The sequence below is a fragment of the Aphidius gifuensis genome, linkage group LG4 (assembly GCF_014905175.1).
Source record: "Aphidius gifuensis isolate YNYX2018 linkage group LG4, ASM1490517v1, whole genome shotgun sequence".
NCBI classification, from domain to species: Eukaryota; Metazoa; Arthropoda; class Insecta; order Hymenoptera; family Braconidae; genus Aphidius; species Aphidius gifuensis.
In genome coordinates, this window is record NC_057791.1 from 10,838,017 (window position 1) to 10,863,653 (window position 25,637).

General features: G+C 29.1%; 1 protein-coding gene across 4 annotated transcripts in view; it reads right to left on the bottom strand.

Annotated features, from left to right (window-relative positions):
• Window positions 1–25,637, bottom strand: part of LOC122855026 (1-phosphatidylinositol 4,5-bisphosphate phosphodiesterase epsilon-1-like) — a 119,819-nt gene that overhangs the window by 56,857 nt on the left and 37,325 nt on the right. For all 4 annotated transcript variants that reach the window (XM_044156136.1, XM_044156135.1, XM_044156138.1 and 1 more), the window contains exons 2-3: window positions 20,848–20,993; window positions 15,431–15,626 (exon numbers count right to left, since the gene is read on the bottom strand). In XM_044156136.1, coding sequence (XP_044012071.1) covers window positions 15,431–15,626; window positions 20,848–20,993 — 342 coding nt within the window. The remainder of the gene's footprint in view (window positions 1–15,430; window positions 15,627–20,847; window positions 20,994–25,637) is intronic.

Sequence of the window (25,637 nt, forward strand, 5' to 3'; positions counted from 1 at the left end):
AGATATGATAATTATATATATTTTATATATAAAATTGGGTGAAATCGTGTACATAAATTATATAAATTTTTATATATAACGATTATATATAACAGTTTTTTTTAAATTATATATATTTTTTATATAAATTTTATAAAAAATTTTATCACATCCCCCTCCCCCTCTTTCCACTCTCATGAATTGATTTTTTTTTTAATTTTCTGAAATATTATTAAAAACCAATCAAAAATAAATCTTTCATCGGGACTCGATTCCGAGTCCTTCTGGTAGGGAGGCAAGTACTTCGCCTCGAAGCCACAAATCTTATGGTAGATTTGTATAAAAATAAACATAAGAATATGACTTTTCTCGATTCTTTTACTTTGCGGTTTTACTTACAATTCTATTATTGACTTTTATTCAAATATATAAAATTTCAATTTTAACATCTCGTCGTTTATATTTTTATGAAAAAGAAAGATAGAATCGGTATTAAAACCGCAAAGTAAAATAATTAAGAAAAGTTATATTCTTATGTATATTTGTATACAAATCACCGACAAGATTTGTGGCTTCGAGGCGAAGTACGTGCCTCCCTACCAGAAGGACCCGGGATCGAGTCCCGATAAAAGATTTATTTTCGATTGGTTTTTAATAATATTTCAGAAAATTTTAAAAAAAATCAATTCATGGGAGTGGGGGGAAGGGAGGGGGAAAAAATGTGATAAAAATTTTTATAAAATTTATAGAAAAGATATATCATAACCAGAGCCGGGAAGTTCGTCTGTTATTTCAGCTTGCCGTAAATACCATGGCAACATGGTGAAATATAGTTAAAAAAAAAGACGATCTGAACCTCGTACATGGAAAAAAAGGCCTCAAAAAATGGCCTTATTTTTTTTGGCCTCTTAAAAATGGCCCTTTAAAATGGCCTTATATTTTTGGCCTCTTAAAAATGGCCTTAAAAAATAGCCTTTTTTTTTTTTTGGCTTCTTAAAAATGGCTATAAAAAATGGCCTTATGTTTTTGGCCTCTTTTGGCCATTTTTTAAGAGGCCAAAAATATAAGGCCATTTTAAAGGGCCATTTTTAAGAGGCCAAAAAAAATAAGGCCATTTTTTGAGGCCATTTTTTCCATGTACGAGGTTCAGATCGTCTTTTTTTTTAACTATATTTCACCATGTTGCCATGGTATTACAACAAGCTGACACTTCAACTCTCCTGTGAAAAAACCTAGTTCTTTTTTACAAAAAGAAGCGTCGAGTATTCGAAATCGTTTAGCTATTCTCTTTTTTATAATACAAAAAGAGGTGGTACCAGAAAAAAGTCAAGAATTACAATATTTTGAATGCATATAATTCAGTCTTAACTGTTGACAAAATTTTGAACTTGACTTCACCTGTTTCAATATATATATTATAAAAATATGATATTAGTATTAGAAAAAAAAAGTGGGGTCAAGTTTGAAATTTTGTCAAGAGCTAAGACTTAATTATATGCATTAAAAATATATTCAATTCTTGACTTTTTTTTTGGAACGACGTTTTTTCGTATTAAAAAATATAATATACGAAACGATTTCAAATACTTGACGCTTATTTTTGTAAAAAAAACTAGGTTTTTTTTCTTGTTATGATATCACATCTTTTTGTAAAGTTTTAATAATAATATATTTTTTTTATATACGCTGACGAAGTAGTTTAGCATAGGGAGCAGTTGAAGCTCACGCAATGGAGCAAGCCAGTGCATTTTATCACCAGTAACGGAACTAGTAAGGCGAATGCACAAAGTCAATGTTGTTTTTGTTTATTTTTTTTTTCCATCAAGTTCAATGAGTTTTTTTTTTTGCATTATACAGACTGTCCCATTTTAATTGGATAATGGATTTTTCTCGAAAAAATATGGCTCGAATTAAAAAAATGATTCGATTAAAAGTTGAAGAGTTTAGCGGGGGACTTGGAAAAAAAAAATTCAAAATGGCGGAGTTTCAGGTATGAACAAAGTTTTTTCAAATGGATACTATATTTTTTTTTGGTACCAAAATTTTTCTTACATCAAAACTAACACTTTTTACTTGAAAAGTTTTTCAATAAAATCATTTTTTTTTCGGCCCAATTTTGTTTGCTGATGGATTTTCCTCAAAAAATATGGCTCAAATTTAAGAATGATATTTAGAAAAGTTGTAGCGTTCAGAAAGACAAACACGAAAAGGAAAAAAAAATTTTTAAAAAGTTCAAAATGAAAAAATTGTTTGCATCAAGATTAACACTTTTTCTAAATAAAATTTTTTGGCTAAGTCCATTTTCTTATCCATGCTTCTCACTCCGCCATTTTGAATTTTTTACCGAATTTTTTTTTTTTTTCGTGTTTGTCTGCCTAAACGCTACAACTTTTCCAAATACCATTTTTAAATCAAAGCCATTTTTTTTGAGGAAAATCCATCAATAGATAAAATCGGGCCGAAAAAACAGTGATTTTATCGAAAAAATTTTTAAATAAAAAGTGTTAGTTTTGATGTAAGAAACATTTTGGTGCAAAAAAAAAATACAGTATCCATATAAAAAAACTATGTTCATACCTGTAACTCCGCTATTTTGAATTTTTTGAATTATTTTTTTTTTTTTCTAGGTCTCCCTCCTAACCCTACAACTTTTACTTAAACCATTTTTCAATTTGAGCTATATTTTTCAAGAAAAATCAATTATCCAATTAAAATGGGACAGTCTGTATGTAAATAAAAAAAATAATGAAAAAAAAAAACTTATTAAACTTGATTGAAAGAAAATAACCAACAACAACAACATGTGACTTGAAAACATAGCTTAAATTCGCGCCATCAATGCGTTATTGAATACTGAAGTAAATATGAAGGTTTTTTCACACCACCTACTATTCTTGCTCAATTTTGTTTTCATAATGTTGCAAGATTGCTCTGGACTCTAAAGATCTTAAATATGATATTTCGTTTTATAAGGTTGCAATTGCTTTTGACTCCAAAGGCATTTTAAGAAAAACGCAATCGTGAAAAATTGAAGTGATTGTTAAAAATAAAGTATTCATCGAAAAATTTTGATTTTTTTTTTTAAAAAAAGCTTGATATTGTTTTATAGGATCAATACAAAGAAGAATTTTTTCATCTCTACGAGATCATACTTTAATAAATTCGTGAAGAATTGGAGCGAGAAGTGGTTAGCTTTGTGTCGTGTAGTATAGGGACGGTGGTGTTTTTACGTTTCCCCACTTTTTTTTTTCTCATACTTGACGCGAAGCACTGCCGTGCCTCTTGATATTAATACTATTATATATAATCGTTTACCATAAATTTCATGAATAAAATATATGAAATTTATATACACGATTTCGCCCAATTTTATATATAAAATATTTATAATTGTTATATATAATTATTATATATGATTATTATATATAATATTATATATAAATTATATATTTTTTTCCGTGTGGGTCGGTACGTTTGTTTAGATAGTAAGTACCTGAGTTGGTCGTACACACATACACTGAAAAAAAGTTTCCACTGCAGGCACGGTACGTTCCTGCTGCCGTAGCAGTAGAGTAGACTGCGAAGCGTTGTACTGCTGTGAGAGCAGTACTCCCAACTTGGAATTTCTGTACTGCTCTCACAGCAGTACAGCACTGCTGCTGCAGGCATTTTAAAGTCGATGAGTTCAGACGTATTAGAAGTACAACGAATAGCTGTATGACACGTAAAGACTCGTTTGATAAATTAAATGATGTATATATGTATATTATTAATATTAATTATTAACAAATATGATGAGATATTATTATTATTATTATTATTGATTTTAAACTCTTGTATATTATAGAAAAAATATATATAAAGAAATTGGAAAAATTATGAAATTGCATTAACTATAATGATAACATGAAAATAATATCACACGATAAATTAAAAATGTAAAAAATTTAATTTTTAACGTGAAAAAAATTTTTTTTAATTTAACATCAAGAGAAATGTTTGATTGAACATTTAAAAAAATGCTAAATTTTAATCCTAACCCTAACTAAAAAATCTCAGTCTTCCGAGGTCTTCCAAGTCCTAAAACGCGCTTTATTGAACTTAAACTGTCTTCCAAGTCTTAAAACGCACTTTATTAGTCTTCCGAAGTCTTCCACATAAAATTACAATTTTTTTTGATAATTTTCAAAGCTGCCGTAGTCTTCCAAATCAAGCGTTAACGCTTTTGGAAGACTTCGGAAGTCAATTACAACAATTACAGCTAAGTAAAAAATCTAGCTGAGTAAAATATCTAGCTAAGTAAAATAATGTAGATATTGATTGTTTGGCTATAATTAAAGCTAAGTAAAAAATCTAGCTAAGTAAAATAATGTAGATATTGGTTGTGTGGCTACAATTACAGCTAAGTAAAAAATCTTGCTAAGTAAAGTAATGCAGATAATGATTGTGTGGCTACAATTACAGCTAAGTAAAAAATCTAGCTAAGTAAAAAATTTTGCTGGTAAAATAATGTAGATATCTAAGTTTTTTTTTTTTTTTAAATTTAATTTTAACTTAGATATCTACATTATTTTACCAGCAAAATTTTTTACTTAGCTAGATTTTTTACTTAGCTAAATTTTTCACTTAGCTGTAATTAGAGCCACACAATCATTATCTGCATTATTTTACTTAGCAAGATTTTTTACTTAGCTGTAATTGTAGCCACACAATCAATATCTACATTATTTTATTTACCTGTAATTGTAGCCACGCAATCAATATCTACATTATTTTACTTAGCTAGATTTTTCACTTAGCTTTAATCATAGTCAAACAATCAATATCTACATCATTTTACTCAGCTAGATTTTTTACTTAGCTGTAATTGTAGCCACACAACCAATATCTACATTATTTTACTTAGCTCTATTTTTCACTTAGCTAGATTTTTTACTTAGCTTTAATTATAGCCAAACAATCAATATCTACATTATTTCCCTTAACTAGATTTTTTACTTCAAAAAACTTGGAAAAAAAAAATTTTACGAAAAAAAACTTAGTTTAAATATAAGTCCCTTATTTTGATTTTGGCAAAACTAGACGAAACGAGTCAAAAAAAAATAAAAATACGGATGGTCATAATGGCCATAATCTGCAATAAGCCGCCACGGGGGGCACCATGGGGTGCTCGAGCCTGAGTTCGGTATCAGCCTTTCTAAAATTTTTTCATATCACAGCGGGATTTATTTTCGGGTCCACCCTCAAATTAAATTAAAATAAAATAAATTTTAAAGAAAAACGACTTCAAAAGCCTGCGCTCTTGAAATTAAAGACTTGTAAATTTATTTTAACAAAAATTAAGGAACTTAGAAAAATTTCAAACTACCCGTTATAAAGTTATTAAGTTTCTAATTAATTTATATCTATAAAAACGACTATATCTCGCTAATTCGTATTAACATATTGCTCTTATCACCTAATTTATTTTATTACATAATTTTTTAAAATTTATATATTTTTTTTAAGAAAAAAAAATCAAGTTCTTCTAATTTTAATAGATCTAAACTAAATTTTACTTTAAATATTTATTCAGATATTTATAATATAAAATTGATTCAAATAACAAAATTTAGAAGTAAAAGTTCATAAGGTAAATAATCTCTATCAATATCAATTGAACAAATGGCTGAGTAGTAATTTCACAGGAAAAACAACTCAGATAAAATAATAAAAAAAACAATTAAAACCATAAATTAATAGTAATAAGTAATCACAAGATAACAATACTATCTAACCCACACATACTTGCATACTTTTTATTTTAAGTTTTACTTTTTCAATACACATTACACAGAAACACTTGTAAACAGTTTGAAAAAATTATTAAATAAAAAAAAACTTATAAAAAAAAAAAAAAAAAAAAAAAAAAAGTAGTCAGCCTATCCGACTTTCACACCGGAGACCTATGATCGTTCCTTCGTAGGTTTTTATTTTTTCCTTTTTTACGGCTCAAAATAAAAAAAAATAAAAAAATGGAAGACTTCGGAAGCCTACGGTCTCGAAATGGAAGACTTCCTCTGAAAGACCTCAGGCTTACGAAGTCTTTAAATGGAAGACTTCGTAAGCCTGAGGTCTTAAATTGGAAGTCTTCCGAAGTCTTCCTAGTTGGACAAATAAAGACTGTTTTAAGACTTCGGCATTTTTAAGACTGAGATTTTTTAGCTCGGGAACCTATAAGTAATGTCAAAGTCGTGAACCGTATATGACCGCGCATTCAGCTGCCACAGCAGTGCTTTGTACTGCTGAATTAGCAGTACAGTTTACCGAGAATATACGGGTGCTTACTGCGGATTTACATGGACATCCTGCTACTGTAGCTGTCTACCATTACCGGTACAATAGACCGAGCCTGCAGCGAGAACTTTTTTCCAGTGCAACGGAAAATCAGATATTTCAGAATAGGCAAATGAGAAACTACATACTGTGTCCACGAAACACCCTAACTGAGAATTAAGGCCTACTATTTCTCTAACTATGCCCCTTTTAGTTTTGATCAGGCTATCAGGAATTTAATCAGTAGAGTGCATACGAGTTGAAATGAAAAGAGGCTATATATAGGCAGTCACCATGCATGTATACTGCACTGAATTCTGTATCAGACTGGAGTAGTAAGTAGAAATTGAAGCGTAATCAATGTCGTTATCTACTGATACAACTGAGTGCCTTAGAAAAAAAATTTACTTTTTTGTATGGTAATAAAATTTAACTCGTATAGAAAACCGACTATATTAAGAAAACTTTTCGAAAAGAACGAATAATCTTGATAGTACGCTGTTAAATATGAACTTAAATTTCAAGCATGTCTCGAGTTCATCATGCATTAAATTTCAAGTTTTTTCATGTAAAATTTTATTTTTTGCGCTGTAAACTAGAATGTCCTGTAAATTTACAGTACAAAAACTTGAATTTTAACGTAAATTTACATTAGGAATGTTTCTAATTTAAATTACAAGTGACCCTAATAGTGCAGCGGTAGAGCATTGAGTTTAGTAATCGAGCAGATAGTTAGACATGTAGATTTAAGCCCCCTTAGAGTTATTCCAATGTATTTAGTAAATCACAAATACTCGAATAGAAATTTTTCTAGGGGCCTTATTGAGGTACAATTTGGTTGCTCCCTAATTGGGATTGGGTACTAACAACTCTACCCAATGGTGACCTAACTCATAAGTGTAGGGCATATGGCCTTCATTGGGTACCGAATTAGGGCAAGGATTGTTGACCAACTCCCAAATATTATTATTACTCTTCTTTTTCATAAAGTTTTTTATGATTTATAAATGATATAAATAAATATAATATAATTTATAATAATCATATGCATAAATTTTATATTATATATATATTTTTTTATTATTCTTTATTATTTCGCGATAGATATATGACCTCATGTTTTGAAACAAAAAATATGACGTTACGTGAAGTAGAGATATTTCCTGTATACGTTTATGCAGTCATATGAAGTCATATGCTTGTTTATGTGTCTTCATATGACTTTATTTTGACTTCATATGACTGCATAAACGTGTACTTTAAATGACTCACGTCACGTAACGTCATGTTTTTCGTTTCAAGACATGACGACATATTTGTGCATTTTTCTGAAAAATTCCACCCAACGAAAACCCGATTGGGGCCCAATGCAGTTACTCAATTTTTGTCTACCCAACGAAAACCAGATCAGGTCCGAATGCTGTGTTGGAAGGATATCTAGGCGGGTTGTTATGTAAAATTTGAAAATGATTTTGGTGAATAAAAATTAGAATTCGTACAAATTGTCTGGAAAATTGCGAAACTCGTAAATAAAAAATTTTTTTTTACAGTGCAGTCCCGTGCATTCAATCTAGCATCTCACTAAAAAATTATAGCACAGTACTAGAGTAATATATTTTGATACATGTGCCTAATTATAGTGCCCGCTCTCAACTCATGTGGAGGGGAAACACTCGCCAAGTCTCGTGCTTAACCCTCCACATTCGTTATGAGCACATTCTCCGCGTGGGCACGTGTATCAAATTATATTTCATGTTACAAGGGCAGTGGGAATAATGTGTGAATTTCCTAAGCGTAAGAGGGGTAGTGCGCTTTTTGGAAATTCACACATTATTACCACTGTTCCTAGTAACATAAAATATAGTTCGTTACATGTGCCCAATCAGAGAGCCCGCTCACAACTCATTTGGAGGGGAAACACTCGCCAAGGCTCGTGCTTGCCCCTCCAAATGAGTTGAGAGCACACTCTCTGAGTAGGCACTTGTAACGAAATATACACGGAGAGAATTTTTTATTTTTTTTTACCAAAAAAACATAGCAAATTTTACAATGGCCCATAGCTGAGCTGCGCCATCTATCGGTTTCATGATATTTTCATATGGGCCATAGCAAAATATCGTGTGGGCGTGGCTATTTTTTTTTTTTGTGTACCATAGTAATTTTTGTTATGGTCAAACGCAAAATTTATTCCATTTATTGAAAATATTATAAAAATTTTTTTTTTTATTGTCAATATCTATAATTATTTATTTGTTTTTTTTTATTTCTTTTTATTTTATTTTATTTTTTTAATTTATTAACCTAAACGAACAGAATTCCTACGCGTTATCCGCTGCGCCACAACAACATTTACAAAAGCTAACATTTGTTTGTTTTTCATTAACAACTTAAACATAAGCAAAGACACGCCTGCGCAGTCGGCTAAAAAGTGGGGGTGGTTGACATTTCTGAGTCTGTCATTGCTTTTGCTATGGCCCATTGTAATTTTAACCATGTTGCTTTGTATTTATCAGTGACACCTATAGGATTTCTAAGAGAATTAAATTTTTACTATGGCACATTGTAAATTTTCAGAGGATCATTTTAATTTTGTCCACAGCAACAAAGCAAAAAAAAAAATAAATATATTTTGCTATGGTACAATGTAATTTTTAGGCTAGATTATTTTAACTTATAAATTTGGCCTCGGTAAAAATTTCTTAATGCGTTGTAATTTTTTTTCTGAACATAGCAAAAAAAAAAACATGATATAAATTGCTATGGTACATTTCAATTTTTCAAAGCAAAAATTGTTTTCTTTTGTTAACATGATAGTAAATATTTTAATAGTCAGAAGATAGACCCTCAATGATATGGCGCCATAGCAAAATTTGCTGAAAATTTTTCTCCGTGTACTATTTTTTTTTTGAAAAAATATAGAATTAACTTAAGAAAACTTGTGATAAACTTGAAGCTATTTTGTCTTTTGATTTGAAGAAAAATTTGCTAAGATAAAGTAACACATTAAAATTACTGTGCAGTACTTGACATAATTTTTATAGATAAAAATGAGAAGAACCATCTATCTTGTTAGAAGAAAACTTCTCAGGAAAATATTCTTTGAAAGAAGAAATAAATGGTATATTAGAGACAATAATTGGTTTGTAATAAGAAAAAAGAAATGCTTGGATCGACCAATATTTTGTTAATTTTTTTACATAGTCTCGTTTCAAACGATAGCCGGTATGCTTCAAGTTAAAAACTTCTAAAACTCGACACAAAAACTATGATGACCGTTATAATAAACTAGCTTTTTGTTTGAAACGACTAGAGAGTTTCTTTTCAAAAATAAACTTCTAAAATTATGCTTGGTCTTACTCTAGATCAAGTACAGGCTTAATCGATTTTTATAGTATGCTGAATCAGAAAAACGTATCAACCATGTGCCGGGATCAATCACTTCTTATGTTACAAATGGTTGTTTGTTAAGGGATTACCTCGGCCAGTCACTAATAACAAGAATGCTTTGAAATTTTTATAATAGATTCTTGAAATACTGATACATTTTATGTAATTTTTTGGTAATTGTTTGGAAGCTCGTTATTTTTTCATTAATTTTCAAAGTTGACAACTTTTAACATGGGCTTTTATGGAGAATACGATTTTTGTCAAAAAAAAGTCCATTGAAATACCGATATCTTTAATAGAAATAATGACATCGTGAAAAAAAAACTAGTGGGTTATAAAGTGAGACAAAACAAAACGTATGGAAAAAAAATTAAAGAGGTTTGGAGCTTAGTTTTTTTATAATTAATAATTAAAGTATGAAAAAATTCATCTAATCGAGCAGTATATATGACGTCTACTATATTCTAATGTACGCTTGGCAACACCGAATAGTGATTCGCCAATCGCCATGTTGTGGCTTGTAGGTTTAAAAACGTCAGTAATAAATCCCACATTGATACACACATACTGCCACAGCAGCTATATCATACACTAACCCAACCGCACTCTCAGTACAACCAACTGTTTTTTTTTTTTTTTTGCGGTGTTTCACGATTTACACATTTTTTTTAAACTATTAAATAAATGTTTAAAAGAATAAACAGTTGATCAATTATATTTCAGGGATTAATAATATTAGGTTATTATACAATAGTTATTTCAAAAAATAAAAAATTTATCTTTTTGAGGTTGGCAATGGCTCTCGGACCAATGTCTTAAACATAGGCTTTATCCCCTTTCCTATACCCCAAAATTTGGCCGAGGTAATCCCTCAATATCGAAAAAATTAACTACTTAGTTTGAACGGGAGGATGTAATTTTTTTTTTATATTCAAGCATATATAATAAACTTGAATAGTTTGAAAGATAATTAAACCGGTGTCTATCGAATAGAAGGCAGATGCACTAACCAATGTGGCACGAAATTTTACGTGCAAAAATTAATTTGCTATTTATGTATTTCATTGGTTGTATTCACAAGTTCTCAACGTATATTTCTTACAGGAAGTAAAATTCAAAGTCACATTGATTAGCGCGGCTGCCATCTATTTGCTTAGACCCCGGTTTTATGCTCGCTCGAGACAGTTAGGTTCATCTATAAGTTTAACAAAAATGTATATGATATCGCCATCATTAAATCCTATCAATGTTTTTCTGAAAAACAAAAAAAAAAAAAAAAAATTAGGCTGTCTCGTCCAGACCGTCCATGTGTCAACCAGCTGTGGAAAATGGCATTACAGTGAAAGTTATTAATTTATTTCATGGAGTCTATGGTACATTTATTTTTATATTACCTGAACAGTCCGTAATACTGTGAATAAATAAACATCAATTAACAATTTTGTTTGTCATTGTAAATTATTGTAAATAAACAAGTGTCTCCTTATGAACAGCTGTTTGACACAATGGACCTTTTAGACCGACCAAACCGGACTGAACCAAACCAAAAAATTTAAAAAGAATTCTCGGTACTTTTTACCTAATTTTTTCTCGAGTAAAAGTTGCATTCCTATAAAAGAAATCTATCCGTCGTTAGAAGGAGCTACTTTATTATAACAATCATGATAGAGTTTGTGTCGGGGAGTAGTGTAATTTACGTGTAAAGTTTTTTTTTTGAAGCAAGCCAGCTATCGTTCAGATAAAACATTATCTGAATAAAACAAGCAGAATATCGTTTGAGAATTTTCTTGTTTTTCTTTCAAATAATGTATTTGGAGAAAATTTCCTCCTAAGAAATAGAAGAAAATTCACTGAATGTCATGTAGGAAAATAAGAATTGATCTTTGAAAAACTCGATAATTTTATTCTGATACAAACGATAAAAGCGTCAAAGAAAACAACGCAAACTATACTGCTCTTGGTCTAAAACACTTCGATTATTATTTCAATTGAATACTTTCTTGTATTCACTAACAGCAATTTTTCTCCAAGAATAATACTCCTTAACATAATTTACAATATTCTGAACTTAAGGCTGGTACCGAGTTCGTTCCCAAGCCGGATTAAGGCAAAAAAAAAATCCGAGTTCGTTCCTATCGCAAATTCCCCTATTTTAGTTTTGAGTACCCCTTCCTTTTATATTTTTCTTCACATTTTCTCCAGGCTTATATGACTATCTAAAATCATAAATCTAAAAAATCTAGCTAAGGAAAAAGATGTAGCTGGTGGAAAAATTATGTGGATATTGTGTGTTTGCCTATAATTGAAGCTAAGGAAAAGATGTAGCTAAGTAAAAAATTTAGCTAAGTAAGAAATCTAACTAAGGGAAAAATCTAGCTAAGGAAAAGATGTAGCTAAAGGAAAAATTAAGCTGGTAAAATTATGTAGATATTGCTTGTTCGCCTATAATTATAGCTAAGTGAAGAATCTAGCTAAGTAGAAAATTTAGCTAAGGAAAAGATAACATCTAAGTAATGCCAAAAAAAACTAAATTGTGGCAAAGTAGGGGGGAAACGATTGGAACGAACTCGGATTTTTTTTTGCGAACGAACTTGGGACGCACCCGAATTCAGTGCCGTGGCCCCCGTGGCGAGGGACGTGACTTATCGTCCATACTGGTCTCCATGACCGTCCGTTGTCATTTTTATTTTTTGACTAGTTTCGTCTAGTTTTGCCAGGTTATAAATAATGTACTTAGAAAAAAAAGGAACTCAGCTTAGCCTTAGATGTAGGGAAGTAAAAAATCTAGCTAAGTAAAATGATGTAGATATTGATTGTGTGGCTACAATTACAGCTAAGTAAAAAATCTAGATAAGTGAAAAATCTAGCTAAGTAAAATGATGTAGATATTGATTGTGTGGCTGTAATTGAAGCTAAGTAAAAAATCTAGCTAAGTAAAATAATATAGATATTGATTGTGTGGCTATAATTGAAGCTAAGTAAAAAATCTAGCTAAGTGAAAAATCTAGCTAAGTAAAATAATGTAGATATTGATTGTGTGGTTACAATTACAGCTAAGTAAAAAATCTAGCTAAGTAAAATAATGTAGATATCGATTGTGTGGCTATAATGGAAGCTAAGTAAATAATCTTGCTAAGTAAAATAATGCAGATAATGATTGTGTGGCTACAATTACAGCTAAGTGAAAAATCTAGCTAAGTAAAATAATCCAGATATCTAAATTTTTTTTTTTTTAAGGGACTTAGTTTTTTTTGTAAAATTTAATTTTTTTTTTCTAAGTCCATTGTTTTTAACATGGCAAAACTAGACGAAACTAGTCGAAAAATAAAAATGACAACGGACGGTCATGGAGACCAGTATGGACGATAAGTCACGTCCCTTACCGCGGGGGCCACGGCACTGAATTCGGATATTCCCCGAACTCGGATGAACAGGCCCCACCCTCCAAAATTAATCCGGGCATTTCAGGGAAGTCGGAACGAATTCAGCAATTGCCAAACTTAATTCTTTTATTGTCTTCAAAAATTGATGTGCAACGTAGGTTATCTATAATGTACTTGTTTTTAATAAAAAAGTGGTGAACCCTGTCCAATTTTATTACTTTTTATTATAACTGATAACAATTTTTTGTCAAGTCATTTTTTCGTTCAATACAAATGTATCCATTATTAAGTGAATTCGTAACGGTTCAACAGAGTATTCAGCAAATGAAACAAAATCAACTTGTTTTTTTTAACTTAATTTTTTAAATTTTTTATTGAAAGTTTTTCAAAACAACAATCAGACTTGTTAAGAATTTTTTATAAAACTTTTATGAAAATATTGTAAACATTTATGAAAATTTTATAAATTTTTATCGACCCCCCCCCCCCCCACCTCTCTATAAATTAATATTATTAAAGAATAATCTAAAATTTTAATGAATAAAAAAATGAAAAAATAAATTTGTTCATAGGAATTTGTACCCGGCTCTTTCTGGTTTCTCTTTACGACCAAGCCGAAAATCTTATGACAGATTTTAATAAAAATGTATATAAGAGTATAGCTTTCCAAAATTCTTCTGCCATGCTGTTTTAATTACGATTTTTTTATCGCTTATCATACAAATATAAAATAAGAAGTGTTAAAACTAAATTCATATATTCTCCTATTATAAAAAGAAGAAAAGTAACGGCGGTTCTTTCTTCTGTGAATGGCCGTTTTGTTTCCCTAGATTGATATTCTTTTTTTCTCTCTCTTTATTTTAATTAATAAAATAAATTTTTTATTCTGTCTCTTCGTCTGTTTTTTCTAAATTTTTTTTTTTTTTTTTGTTAATTTTATAATATTGTGGTTGGCAACGGTTGCTGTGGGGTCAAACATTTTATCTCTGTTTTTTTAATGATAAAATAAACTTGTTATCCTGTTTTTTCGTCTTTTTTTTAGGTGCATAAACTAACCATGCATAAGTTCTAAAAAAATTTTCTAGGATACTTTTTAGAAGCGTCTTAATTTGTACTATTTTGTACTGTAAATGTTTTAATTTGTATCTTAAAATTAAAGGGTGGAGAGAGGGTTAAAAATCTACTTTTTTTTTTTTTTTTGATGAATTAGGGGGAAAAAAAAAATTACTACAAACGAATAATAATTTGTACCTGAAAAATAACAACAAAAAAAAAAATTATCTAATCCTAAATGGTACAATTGCATATCTGCTTTAACAATCAACATATTTTGATGTTTTTTTTTTAAGCAGTATAGAAACATTTTGGAGTAAATTTTTTTTGTAGTTATTTTTCAGGTACAAATTTCGGGCTTGGTGGTACAAATTACTACGAATTTTTTTGTGTTTGTATTAATTTTTTTTTCCTCCTAGGCCATTAAAAAAAAAAGTAGATTTTTAACCCTTTCTCCACTATTTAATTTTGAGATAAAAATTAAAACAATTACAGTACAAAATAGTACAAATTAAGACGCTTCTAATAAGTATTAAGACGTACGTTGTAAGTTATTAAGATGCTTCTAATGAGTATCCTAGAAAATTTTTCTAGGACTTATGCAGGCAAGGTTCACGCACTTCTGTCTTTCCTCTTTTTTTTTTTTTTCAAACCTAAAAAGGCAGAGAGACGCGCCGCAGGTGCGTCATGTTAACTAGTATTTAAATAAATATCAACTGTGATAACTTGATCCACTTTCAGAAGTTAAAGATATTAAGATTTTCATTTACGTACTACATAGTAGTGCATGGGATTATTCTTTGTCTTTTCATTCTGAATCTCTTGATTCGAATCTTTCTCTAGCACAGGATATATTTGATAAAATAACAATATTTAGAAACAATACTGATAAACAATAAAAAGACATTAAAAAATGAAAAAGAAGAAAGATGTATGAAACAAAAAAAATTTTTTTTTTGATTTTCTAAATATTTTGATTTAAACCGTTATTTATTTGATATCGAATCCAATATTATAGAAAAAAGTAATTGTAGGAAACTTTGTATTGTAACCAATGATGTAAAGTCAAGTATGTTGTGAATTATATTTGATAGTTTTTTCCTTAAAGCAATCTTTCTATTGTTGGAAACAAGGAGATATTTATTAGAAATAACAATGATAAAATTTAATAAATGTAGCGGTATGGTTCAAGTTGCATGACACAACGCTTCTATGGTAACTTTATTGCTAAAAGCTGAGTGAATTTTTTTTTTTGGTGCAACGAATAGATACGAAACTTAATTTGAATATACGAATAAACTGTTATTGTTAACCTTTGCAACAGAAACGATGACCTCACGCAACTCACGGAGAAAAGCACCAAAAAATGGTACAACTGGACACTCTGGAATTGCCAAAGCACGTGCTAATGCTTGCTCATATTGGGAAGATAATAGTGCCGCTGAAAGGTATTCCAACACTGGCGTGGGCTCATTCACACTTTGCCAGAAGCGTTTCAATTTGTTAGATCTGAAAACGAAAAAAAAAAATGATTAACAATCTAAATATAAAGATCTGTGAACGCTCAAGAGGAAATACTGGTTATACAGCTGGATAGCAATCTCTTGATTTTGTCTGATGACGCCCATTCTTATAATATTTAATATTATTATACATTATACGTTACTAAATATATATGTAGCTGATTCTCCTAAAACTCACAACCATGTCTCCTAAGTTTTCTATTACTGAACAATATTATTTATTATTTTTTTATACAGTTTTACAAACTGACATTTGAAAATAATCAAAAACGTTATTAAATAATTACAATTGTTATGTTTCAACACTTTTTCAAGAAAAAAAAATGCAATAGACGAATGCCTTATAAAAAAAAAAAAATTAGCGTGTTGCGAGTACGAGCGGGGAAAGTGAAACTTCTTTCAGAGTAGTTTCATGTCACGCTGAATATTAATAATAATAATAATAATAATAATAATAATAATAATAATAATAATAATAATACTGACAATAATATTCGAATATAAATATTATTAGTTAATAATAATTATTAGTATTTATATTTCGAATATTATTATTATAAATTTTATTATTTATATCGTCACATTAATGGAAGAAGGGCGTAAGTGCCATTTTTAGGAATTTTTTTTTTCTAAAAGAAAAAGGGCGTGAGTGCGAATTTATAAATTTTCGGGCTTTGCATCTAATTTTAAGGCTTAAAGAAAAAAAAAAAGTGCGTATGTTCAGGGACTTACGCTTTTTTTCCATTCTCAAAATCATTTTTAATAAAAGATGAAGATTTGTAATTATTTTTATGTTTTTCGTATTGATAATAAATTATGTATAATTATCAGTAAACAATCAATAATTTAAAAAATCCTGCCATTAGATAAATTTCAAATAAAATTGAAAATATTCCTTTCATCTTTTATCAAAAATTATTTTGATAACGGGAAAAAAGGCGTAAATCCTTGGACATACGCCCTTTATATCAAAGGTTGTTACGCCCATTTTCCCTTTTTTTAAAGATATTTATAAATGAAAACCCGAAAATTTATAAATTTGCACTTACGCCCTTTTTCCTTTAAAATTGACGTTTTTGGCACTTACGCCCTTCATTCTTTAATGCGACAATATAATTGATACCATCGATATTATTACTAATATTATATTGATATTATTGTTAATCATAATATTATTGGAGTTATTATTATTTATAATAATATTATTCATATATAACCATAGTATAAATAAAATAATAATTTCAAAAATATCATCGATAATAATAATATCAATATAATATTAGTAATAATAACAATAATATTATCGATTTATAATAATATCAGTGATATTAATAATATAAATAATAACATTGACAATAACATTCATATATAAATATTGATAATTTATTTATTTATTTATTTATTAAATTTTGTTGTACCCAGCGGCGAAGATGCCATTATTGGGATACAGGTTAAATTGCATTAAGCAATTTATCATTATACATAATAATATTACAAAATATTTACAGATAAAATATATGATGTGTTATTTACAATATAGTAAAATGATATTAACAATTATATCAGATTTAGCATATATATTGACCATGGGAGTTAGAATTTTATATATATTAAATTGAATACTATTCAGTTATATTAAATTAAATCACAAAATAAATTACAAAGAAAATAGTAGTATCAGGAGCGCCTAGATGCCTTGACACAATCAAGAACAAAACTAGGAGAAATTGACTCAAATGTCATGATTTTATTAAACAGTGATGACTTACGACATACCTTATTGGTAAGATTAATCATGTTTTGTAGTGGGGGAATAGTTGATGACACACTTGATCCAGATGCTGCATAAAACGGTGATACATTACGCAATTTAGTTGATAATATTCGTATTCTAATATCAGCCAAAAGACCAGGACAGTCAACAGCCCCAGTTAAAAGCTTTATAAAGAAAATAATTGTTAATGTATCACGGTGAACTGAGATGTTGTTCATGTTAGCCAGCTGGACCAATGTGTCATCATCACATCCCTTATCTAACACAAGTGCCTGCGTACGATATAATAAGTACTTAATAAACTCACGTTGCACCTTATTTATCATATGTAATTGTTTTTTTGTTCTTAATGAGTAAACAGCACTACAGTAATCTAATTTTGACTTTACAAAAGCATTATATAATGCCTTATTTGAGGTAGGACTTTTAAAAGATCTAGCTAAACGAATTACCATACCCAATGAGGACATTGCAGATCTAACTACCTGCTCAACCTGAGAGTTGAAGAGAAATTTATCATCAAATACAATGCCTAAATCAGTTGTTTGTCTTGTTCGTGTCAATATTTCGCCATGTATAGTATAATTAAATACGAGTGGGTGACAGGACTTACTGAATGATAGTACTTTACATTTTGCTATGTTAACTTGCAGGTCATTAAATTCACACCAGTTCACAAATTTATTGATGTTTTTTTGTAAATGATTGCTATCATACAATGATTTTATAGGCAGGTACAATTTAACATCATCAGCATATAAGAGCGAGTAACAGGATAGTCTCTCAGATAGATCATTAATGTAGATGTTAAATAATAACCTTGTAGATTAGTTTTTCAAAGAGTTTTGAACACACAGGAAGAAGTGATATTTGCCTATAGTTGGATACCAGTAGTGGATTACCTGTTTTAAATAATGGTTTAACTACTGAGTTTTTCCAGCAAGTAGGATATGTACCCGATGACAATGCCAAGTTGAAGATAATTTTAAGTGGAAGAATCAATGCATCCGGACAAATCCTAATAATAATTATTAGTATTTATATTCAAAATATTATTATTATAGATATTATTATTAATATCAATACTATTGTGAATAATTGGTAATATTATCAAAATTATTGTTGTTATAATTATTATCATTTATATATATTTATAATAATTTTATTGTTATTATAATAATGATTGATTAAACCCGCGAGATAACTATTGCTTAATACGTTTAAATGAATTTTTTTTAAAAATCAATTATTTAAGTATTAAACTCAGTTGAACTGTTTAATAATATTTAAATAAAAAAAAAAAAGTCGCTCACGCATACACACATAGCAGCTGACGCTCCGAGTTTATACGCTATATATAGTGCATGTATAATGCTTGCCGGCTTCCCTTCTCTCTATGTAATTCTCCTCTCTTTATCCGCTTGCGACCGAGCGTATAGCAGAGAGTATAGCAGAAAGTATACGAGAGAACGTCTACAAGGAAGTATACGGGAGAATGTCTACAAGAGAGTATACGAGAGAGTAAACGCGAGAGTAAACGCGAGCGCGTAACGCTAGCAGGGCCTCGAATTTTTTTGCTACCCTCCGTAAAGAAGTTTCACTTCAAAAAGATTGTGTGTTATGGTTCAACCACGGATAGATTCCTATGCTTTCCTGTGCCAAGGGGAGCCGCATTGTGATTTTTTGTTGCATAACATTTACAATTGTTCACAATACCCATGCTCACAAGAACCCCCTGCTCCTCTCGCCGTAGGAAAGCGAAGAAATCTTTCCGTGGTTGAACCTTACCGGTACGCGCGGAAGAAGTGAAACTTCTTTCTTATGTTGGCTTTACGGTTGACAATAATTTAATTAAATCATTCATATTCTGTAGACAGTGCACATAAATGAGTAAGACCCCCACGGAAATATTTTATGAAAATTTTGTAAAAATAATATAAAAGTCGTTTTATAAAATCACTCAGTAAAATATAGGCAAAAAAGTGAAAAAAAAAACTATGAAAAAAGTTTATAAAATTTTTATAAAAATTTCGAATTTTTTTCCATAAATATTATATATATAATAAACTTTTTGTAAAAATTTATAAGCTTATTTCGAATATTTTGATTCCCCCCCCCCTCCCGCCTCTCTTTCTCTATAAATTAAATCTTTGAAAAGAAATACTGGGTAAATTATCCGGAACGGGAGGAGTAGATGAATGAACCGGGTCCGACCTCGGGATGCGATCTCACCTGGTTCGCAGATGGATCCAAGACTGAGGAAGGCACTGGGGCAGGAACCACGCTCAAAGGATCGACTAAGGGTACTAATTTTACCCTAGGCGAAATCTGTACGGTCTTTAAAGCGGAGGTATTCGCGATGTTAGTATGTGCAAAAATAATGAACGTGGCTATAGGAACAAAAAGATCTGTATCTGTTCCGATAGTCAAGCAGCACTGTTGGCAATTGACGCACCAGCAGACAAATCAGCCTTGGTGAGGGAATGCCGGGAGAAATTGAATTTACTGGCATCGCGAAACAAGGTCAAACTACCAGGACATTGGGGAATCCAGGGTCATGTCCAGGGACATTGGGGGTCCAGCTGATGAACTGGCTCGTGGAGGTTTAGCATTGAGACTCTATGGGCCGGAACGATCGTTGGGGTTGCGGATTGCTTTGTTAAGACAGAAATTCGCGCCTATCAGCACAGGGTACATAAGAAATTATGCAAAAAGGAGCCCAAGGCAAGGCAAACTCACCATTTTCTGGGTGAACCGGAGCAAAAAGTAGCTAGGCAGCTATTGATTATGACTAGAAAACACTTTACTAATTTTTGATTATGTTGTTTGTTTTATTTTATTATTCAATAAATTTAATCTGTTATTTATTAATTTTATGTTCATAATTTCATTTGGGTATTTGATGATTTTATTCATTTTAATTAGTTATTTATGTTAGAATTCAACTTTATAATATGGAGTAACAAAAGAGGTGTTTATATCGCCAAGGCTCGTGCTTGTCCCTCCAAATTCGTTGAGAGCACACTCTCTGAGTAGGCACTTGTAACGAAATATACTAATTTGAGGAAACGTGTGATTTTTTTTTTTTTTTATATAAATTAAAATACTGTGGGCAAATATAGGTAAGAAAATGATAGAGCTGATGAATGAATATAAAGAAATTATGTGGTAAGCTACATTCCTTGGCCTAACTTCAAACTTGCCCACAGTTTTAAAATTGTTTATAAACAAATTAACTACAAACAAGCTTGTTATTTATTTAATTTTATAAATCGAAATAATGTCTGCTTTAAAAGCTAACGAAACGATGTTAACGAAATAATGAATTCATCCAAAGAAATTTCCGTTGCCAAAAATGAGTCTTTTGAGAGGATCAGACATATATATAAATAGATACAAAAAACTCAATCATTTAAAATATTCAAAAACTTACTTAAGACCAGCAATGATCTCCATCGCTGAATTGAAATTTCCAGTGTTCCAACAGGTTTGAGCAACTCTTAAGAGGCAAGATAGAATAGCCTGACGTTCTTCTGTTGTTGATTCATTTGTTATCGTATGGGTTACCCATGAACTAACCTGCAACGTTATTTCGGTGTATATTAAAAATAAACGATTTGACTTGAATTCAGCAGGAGTACTGTCAACATATAACATCAGGTGACAAATTTAAAAAAATGGAGTGAAATTGGCTGATTATCATTGATTACAAAAAGTGAAGACTTAAAACTCAGGTTTGCAAAACTGAGATAAAATTTAAATGATAATTAGTCTTTAACAGGTATCCGAAATTCCTGCATTAACAATTATTTCACAATGTTTATTTTAATGGCACCCACGCAAATTTTTCTATACCAGACTTCCGCACTGATAAAAATTTTTTTCTTGATTAAGAAAAAAATTACTTCGTTTCAGGAAAATCAAAAAAGGTTCAATGCCCTGTTGTGTATAAAGTGATTATTATATTTTAACCCAGATGGATTTGTTATGAATAACTAATTTTTTGAAGTTAAAAAAAAACTCGACTTTCAGTTGATGATGATTGAGTATTGAAAATTTTCGTACAGCCCCATAAGGAGTATTACTTCAAAAAGAAAATAAAAACATTGGAAAATAAGAATTAGAACCTAAATTCAAGTAATTTTAGCCTTGAATCGAATGAAAAAAAGTTATTGCCACAGTTCAAATTTTTATAATCGAGTTAATTACGTTCTGTAAAAAAGACTATTCGCTTATTTTCTCCATGAAAACTACCCATAACTATGGTTCTTTTGTGCTGAAATTAAATTTTTTTTTTTCAAATTGATAAAATTTATTTCACTAATAAAAGAAAAAAAAATACAAAAAAAAAAATTTTTTTTTTATCCGGAGAAATATTTATTTCAAATAGATTGGAACAGATTTTATGAAGAAAGGGTTTTTCTCGTTCCGTATTGTAGAATTATTCCAGGAAATGTCATTTTTTCTTTATTACCCAATGATAATAAAATGAAGTTGGTATCCAAAATTGAAAAATAAAAACTCAAACTTATAATCTGGTGTATTCCATTCTGTACTCAAAAAATTATAATAAACGTTGCAACAATTGTTGGCTGGATTTTAAAATTGTGTTTTTTAAAACGACGAATATTACCTAATTCTAAGAATATTAATTATTTTTTTATTTCTTTCAGATCAATAAACTTGATTCCATAAATAAAAAGAGAGAAAAGAGCATACAGTATTCATAGTTTTATCTGAAAAAATATTTATTCGAAGCTAAATGAAATGCACTCGTTGACGTAGTATTTTTTCTTCAAGTCTAAGGAATCTTATACTCACTGAGTAAAAAATAATTCCTAAATCCTAGTCAAAATTCTTTTTAGCATTTATCATAAAAAATTTATTCAAAAAAACGTTTTCTTAAGTAGACGGGAATGATCATATATACATGAAATTTGTCCCTAAATTCAAAGAAATTTACTTTCGAATTGTAGAAATAAATTCTTATTTTTATAATTTTATTTTTTCCATCAGAAACTTTATCACTTTCTCACAACTGTAACTTTATTTGATTCACAAATAAAAAATATTAGTACAAATAAAAAAATCCCAGATTCTCAGGGACAATATACTCGAAAGCATATTTTCTTGACTGTATTGACATTTAAAATGGTTTTAATTGACTAGCAGATGAAGGATTCCAAAAATACTTAAATCCACAGATATCAATTGAAACAACTATTAGAAATTCCATATTTGAAGTGCTCCTAAAAATGGGTAAAGTTTGAAATTTTTTCTTGAATCTAGGAAAATTTTTTTGGTTACATCCAATCTTTTCATCAATTTTTTTTTCGGATCATTCCATTACAAATTATATTTTCATTTTCTTCGTTTTTTTTTCAATTTTAATTGGCAAGTGATTATTGTGTAATCTCGTAATTCTAATAGGATTCAATATGAAAACATACATTCTTTTTATTCTTCTACTTGAAATCGGAAATTTTTCTTCTAAGAAATTTTTCGCTTGAATTTAAGAAAATTTGGCATATTACTAATTTTTATCTACCATAGTTCTAGTATTATTTCACTGCGAATCATTGTTTATTATTTAAGCTCCACGAAACTCTGTCCTTATGAAATATTTTATTCGTTCACTATCAAAAAAATTTAATATTCATACCAATAATTTTTTTTTCACGTTTATCAGGCGAGTTATCAGTGTGTTGTCCTTAAGCTTTAATAATATTAAGTATTACAATATATATATTTTGTACTTCTACAATCCAAAATCAAAATTTTTAAATTGAAATTTTTTTTTCTTGAATTGAGGGAAAATTTTTAGATTCTAAATTTATACTTACTAATCTGTATTGTTTATAATTCCCGCCAAATTTTTTGTTTCTTTTTTTTCCGGATTGCGTACTTTCTACAACAGTTTTTTTTTTCTCATCTTTAAATATTTATGTTCTTCAAAGAATCACATTGATTTTAAAAGTAGTGAAAGGTCAAGTTAGTTAATTTTTACTTCTTTCAAAGAATTTTTTCTTTATTTCAGTGATTTGTATATTCATTCGAATAAGAAATCATATTTAGAAAAAATTTATTTTATTTAAGTGGTGCTATTTTTCCAATTGAGTGGAGATTTTTAATTTCATCGAAATTTTTCTTGAACGGAGTATTTTACTTAATTTAAGGGAAAATTCTATTGATCAAGAAAAAAATTTTTAACAGTGCGAAAAGAATCTCTTAGTCAAATTATTTCCATAAAAAATCTCCGATTTCGAGAATTCTTCTTGCAAAAATCTCCATATTCAAAAATCTGCCCTGGATATAATTTATAAAAATATCATTTAGAAGGAATAAAAAAGTATTTCTTGAAAATATTGCTGATCTTTTGAAAGTTCAAATTTAGTTAAATTTTGTTGTTAGAAACTTTTTATAATTTATTCCGATTTTAACATATACTGTGATTAAAATTTAATGAGTGAGTAAAAAATAGAGAAACTATAATAGAAACAAATTGAAATGATGTAAGAATAAAAAATTGTTTAAAAAAAGTGATAAATTTTAGTTTCTTAATTAAGTAATTATTTGTAATGAGTAACTCAATTAAAAAATGTATTTATTGTCTAGAACTGTACCGATTTGAATGGTTAAAATTGATGACTAACACATTTCATCAAATAATTGCTGATACGCATAATCTTATATATGACAGTATTACTTTTGGACTTAAATAAGTTGAATTTAAGCAAGATATTGAAAAAAAAACAGAGTAAAGTTACTTGAATATATGAGGAGAGCTTTTTTATTTCACCAGGTTGGAAACCTTGTATCTTCAGAAATGTTAAGGTTTTGGGAAAATGTACCCATCTTCATTGAAGAGGATCACTTGAACGAAGAAACCTATCTCAAATGTATACACACGGAGAAAAAAAAACGACAAAAATTGTTGTGATAGCAGGACAAACTATAGGCGAAATCCTATCCTATCACTTTTTGTTGTTCTGCAACAAAAATTGTTGTATCGTTTTACAAAATTGTTGCGCAGCAAAAAATTTTATTGTATCGTTAAACAAATTTTATTTAGCTGCAGAACAATTTTTACCATTCAATAATATTTGTTGTGCTGCTCAATAATATTGGTTTAGCTGCTCAATAAATGCTGTTCAGTTTTAAGGCGAATTTTACCGTGCAGCACAACAATGTAGGGCTTTTTGGGTGTTATCGGTTGACTCGGTCTTGGTCGTGTGCCTCAGTATATCTACATGACATTAGTTGGAATTGTCCAAGTTGAGATTAGCTTTTGTGTGATTGACATTTTAAAAATAAATTAATTAATGCCAGGTTTCAATAACATTTTAATAATTGAATTATAGACTATGAAATATTTGTGAGCAACTACCCTGGTGAAAATAATTTTGACAAAATTCACCAAAATTAGTCAAAATTTGCCAAAATTGCCAATTAGCAATTATTACTTTACCAGATAAACAAAAACCGTACTATCGGCAAAACAAATATTGTAAAGTTTTAACATGGTCCAGTAAAAAACAAAAATAAAAAAAAAGTACAATTTCTTTTGGTTTTTTAAATTTTATTTTTTTTGTAAATCAACAATCGGAAACTTTTATAACATCAATTTTCTTTATTGATTCTGCTATTTCTTTTCTCACGGATCTATTAATCTTTAAATTTATAATAATTTCAATAATAATAAGAATCTAATCAATAATGATAACAATAATATTGATAATGATCATAATAATGTTACTAATATGATATTTATAATAATTATACCAATAACATTGTCGATTAATAATAACAAGATCAATAGGGGCTTATTTTGTGTTTTGTTTCATGTTTATTATGAATAATGTTTATTCATAGATTTATGCAATTATAAATGAATAATAAAAAAAAATTCTCATAATTTCTTTATCTTATGAATTTCATTTTTGAATTATATTTATCAATATCATTTAAATAATATCTACAAACAAACAATTTTCGAAAGAATTAAATCTGGTATATTCAAATTTGTTATTAGAGGTGAACGTATGCGATATTTTTACTAATCACTGCAGAATATTAATAAATATTTTGAACAATAGTTATTTATTTATGCACAATTTTATATATTCATTGACTTTATTAGTTTTCATTTTTTTTAATCTCACTTAAAAGAAAAAATGTCACAATAATATTCAAACTAGAAATATCAATAATATTACTAATATT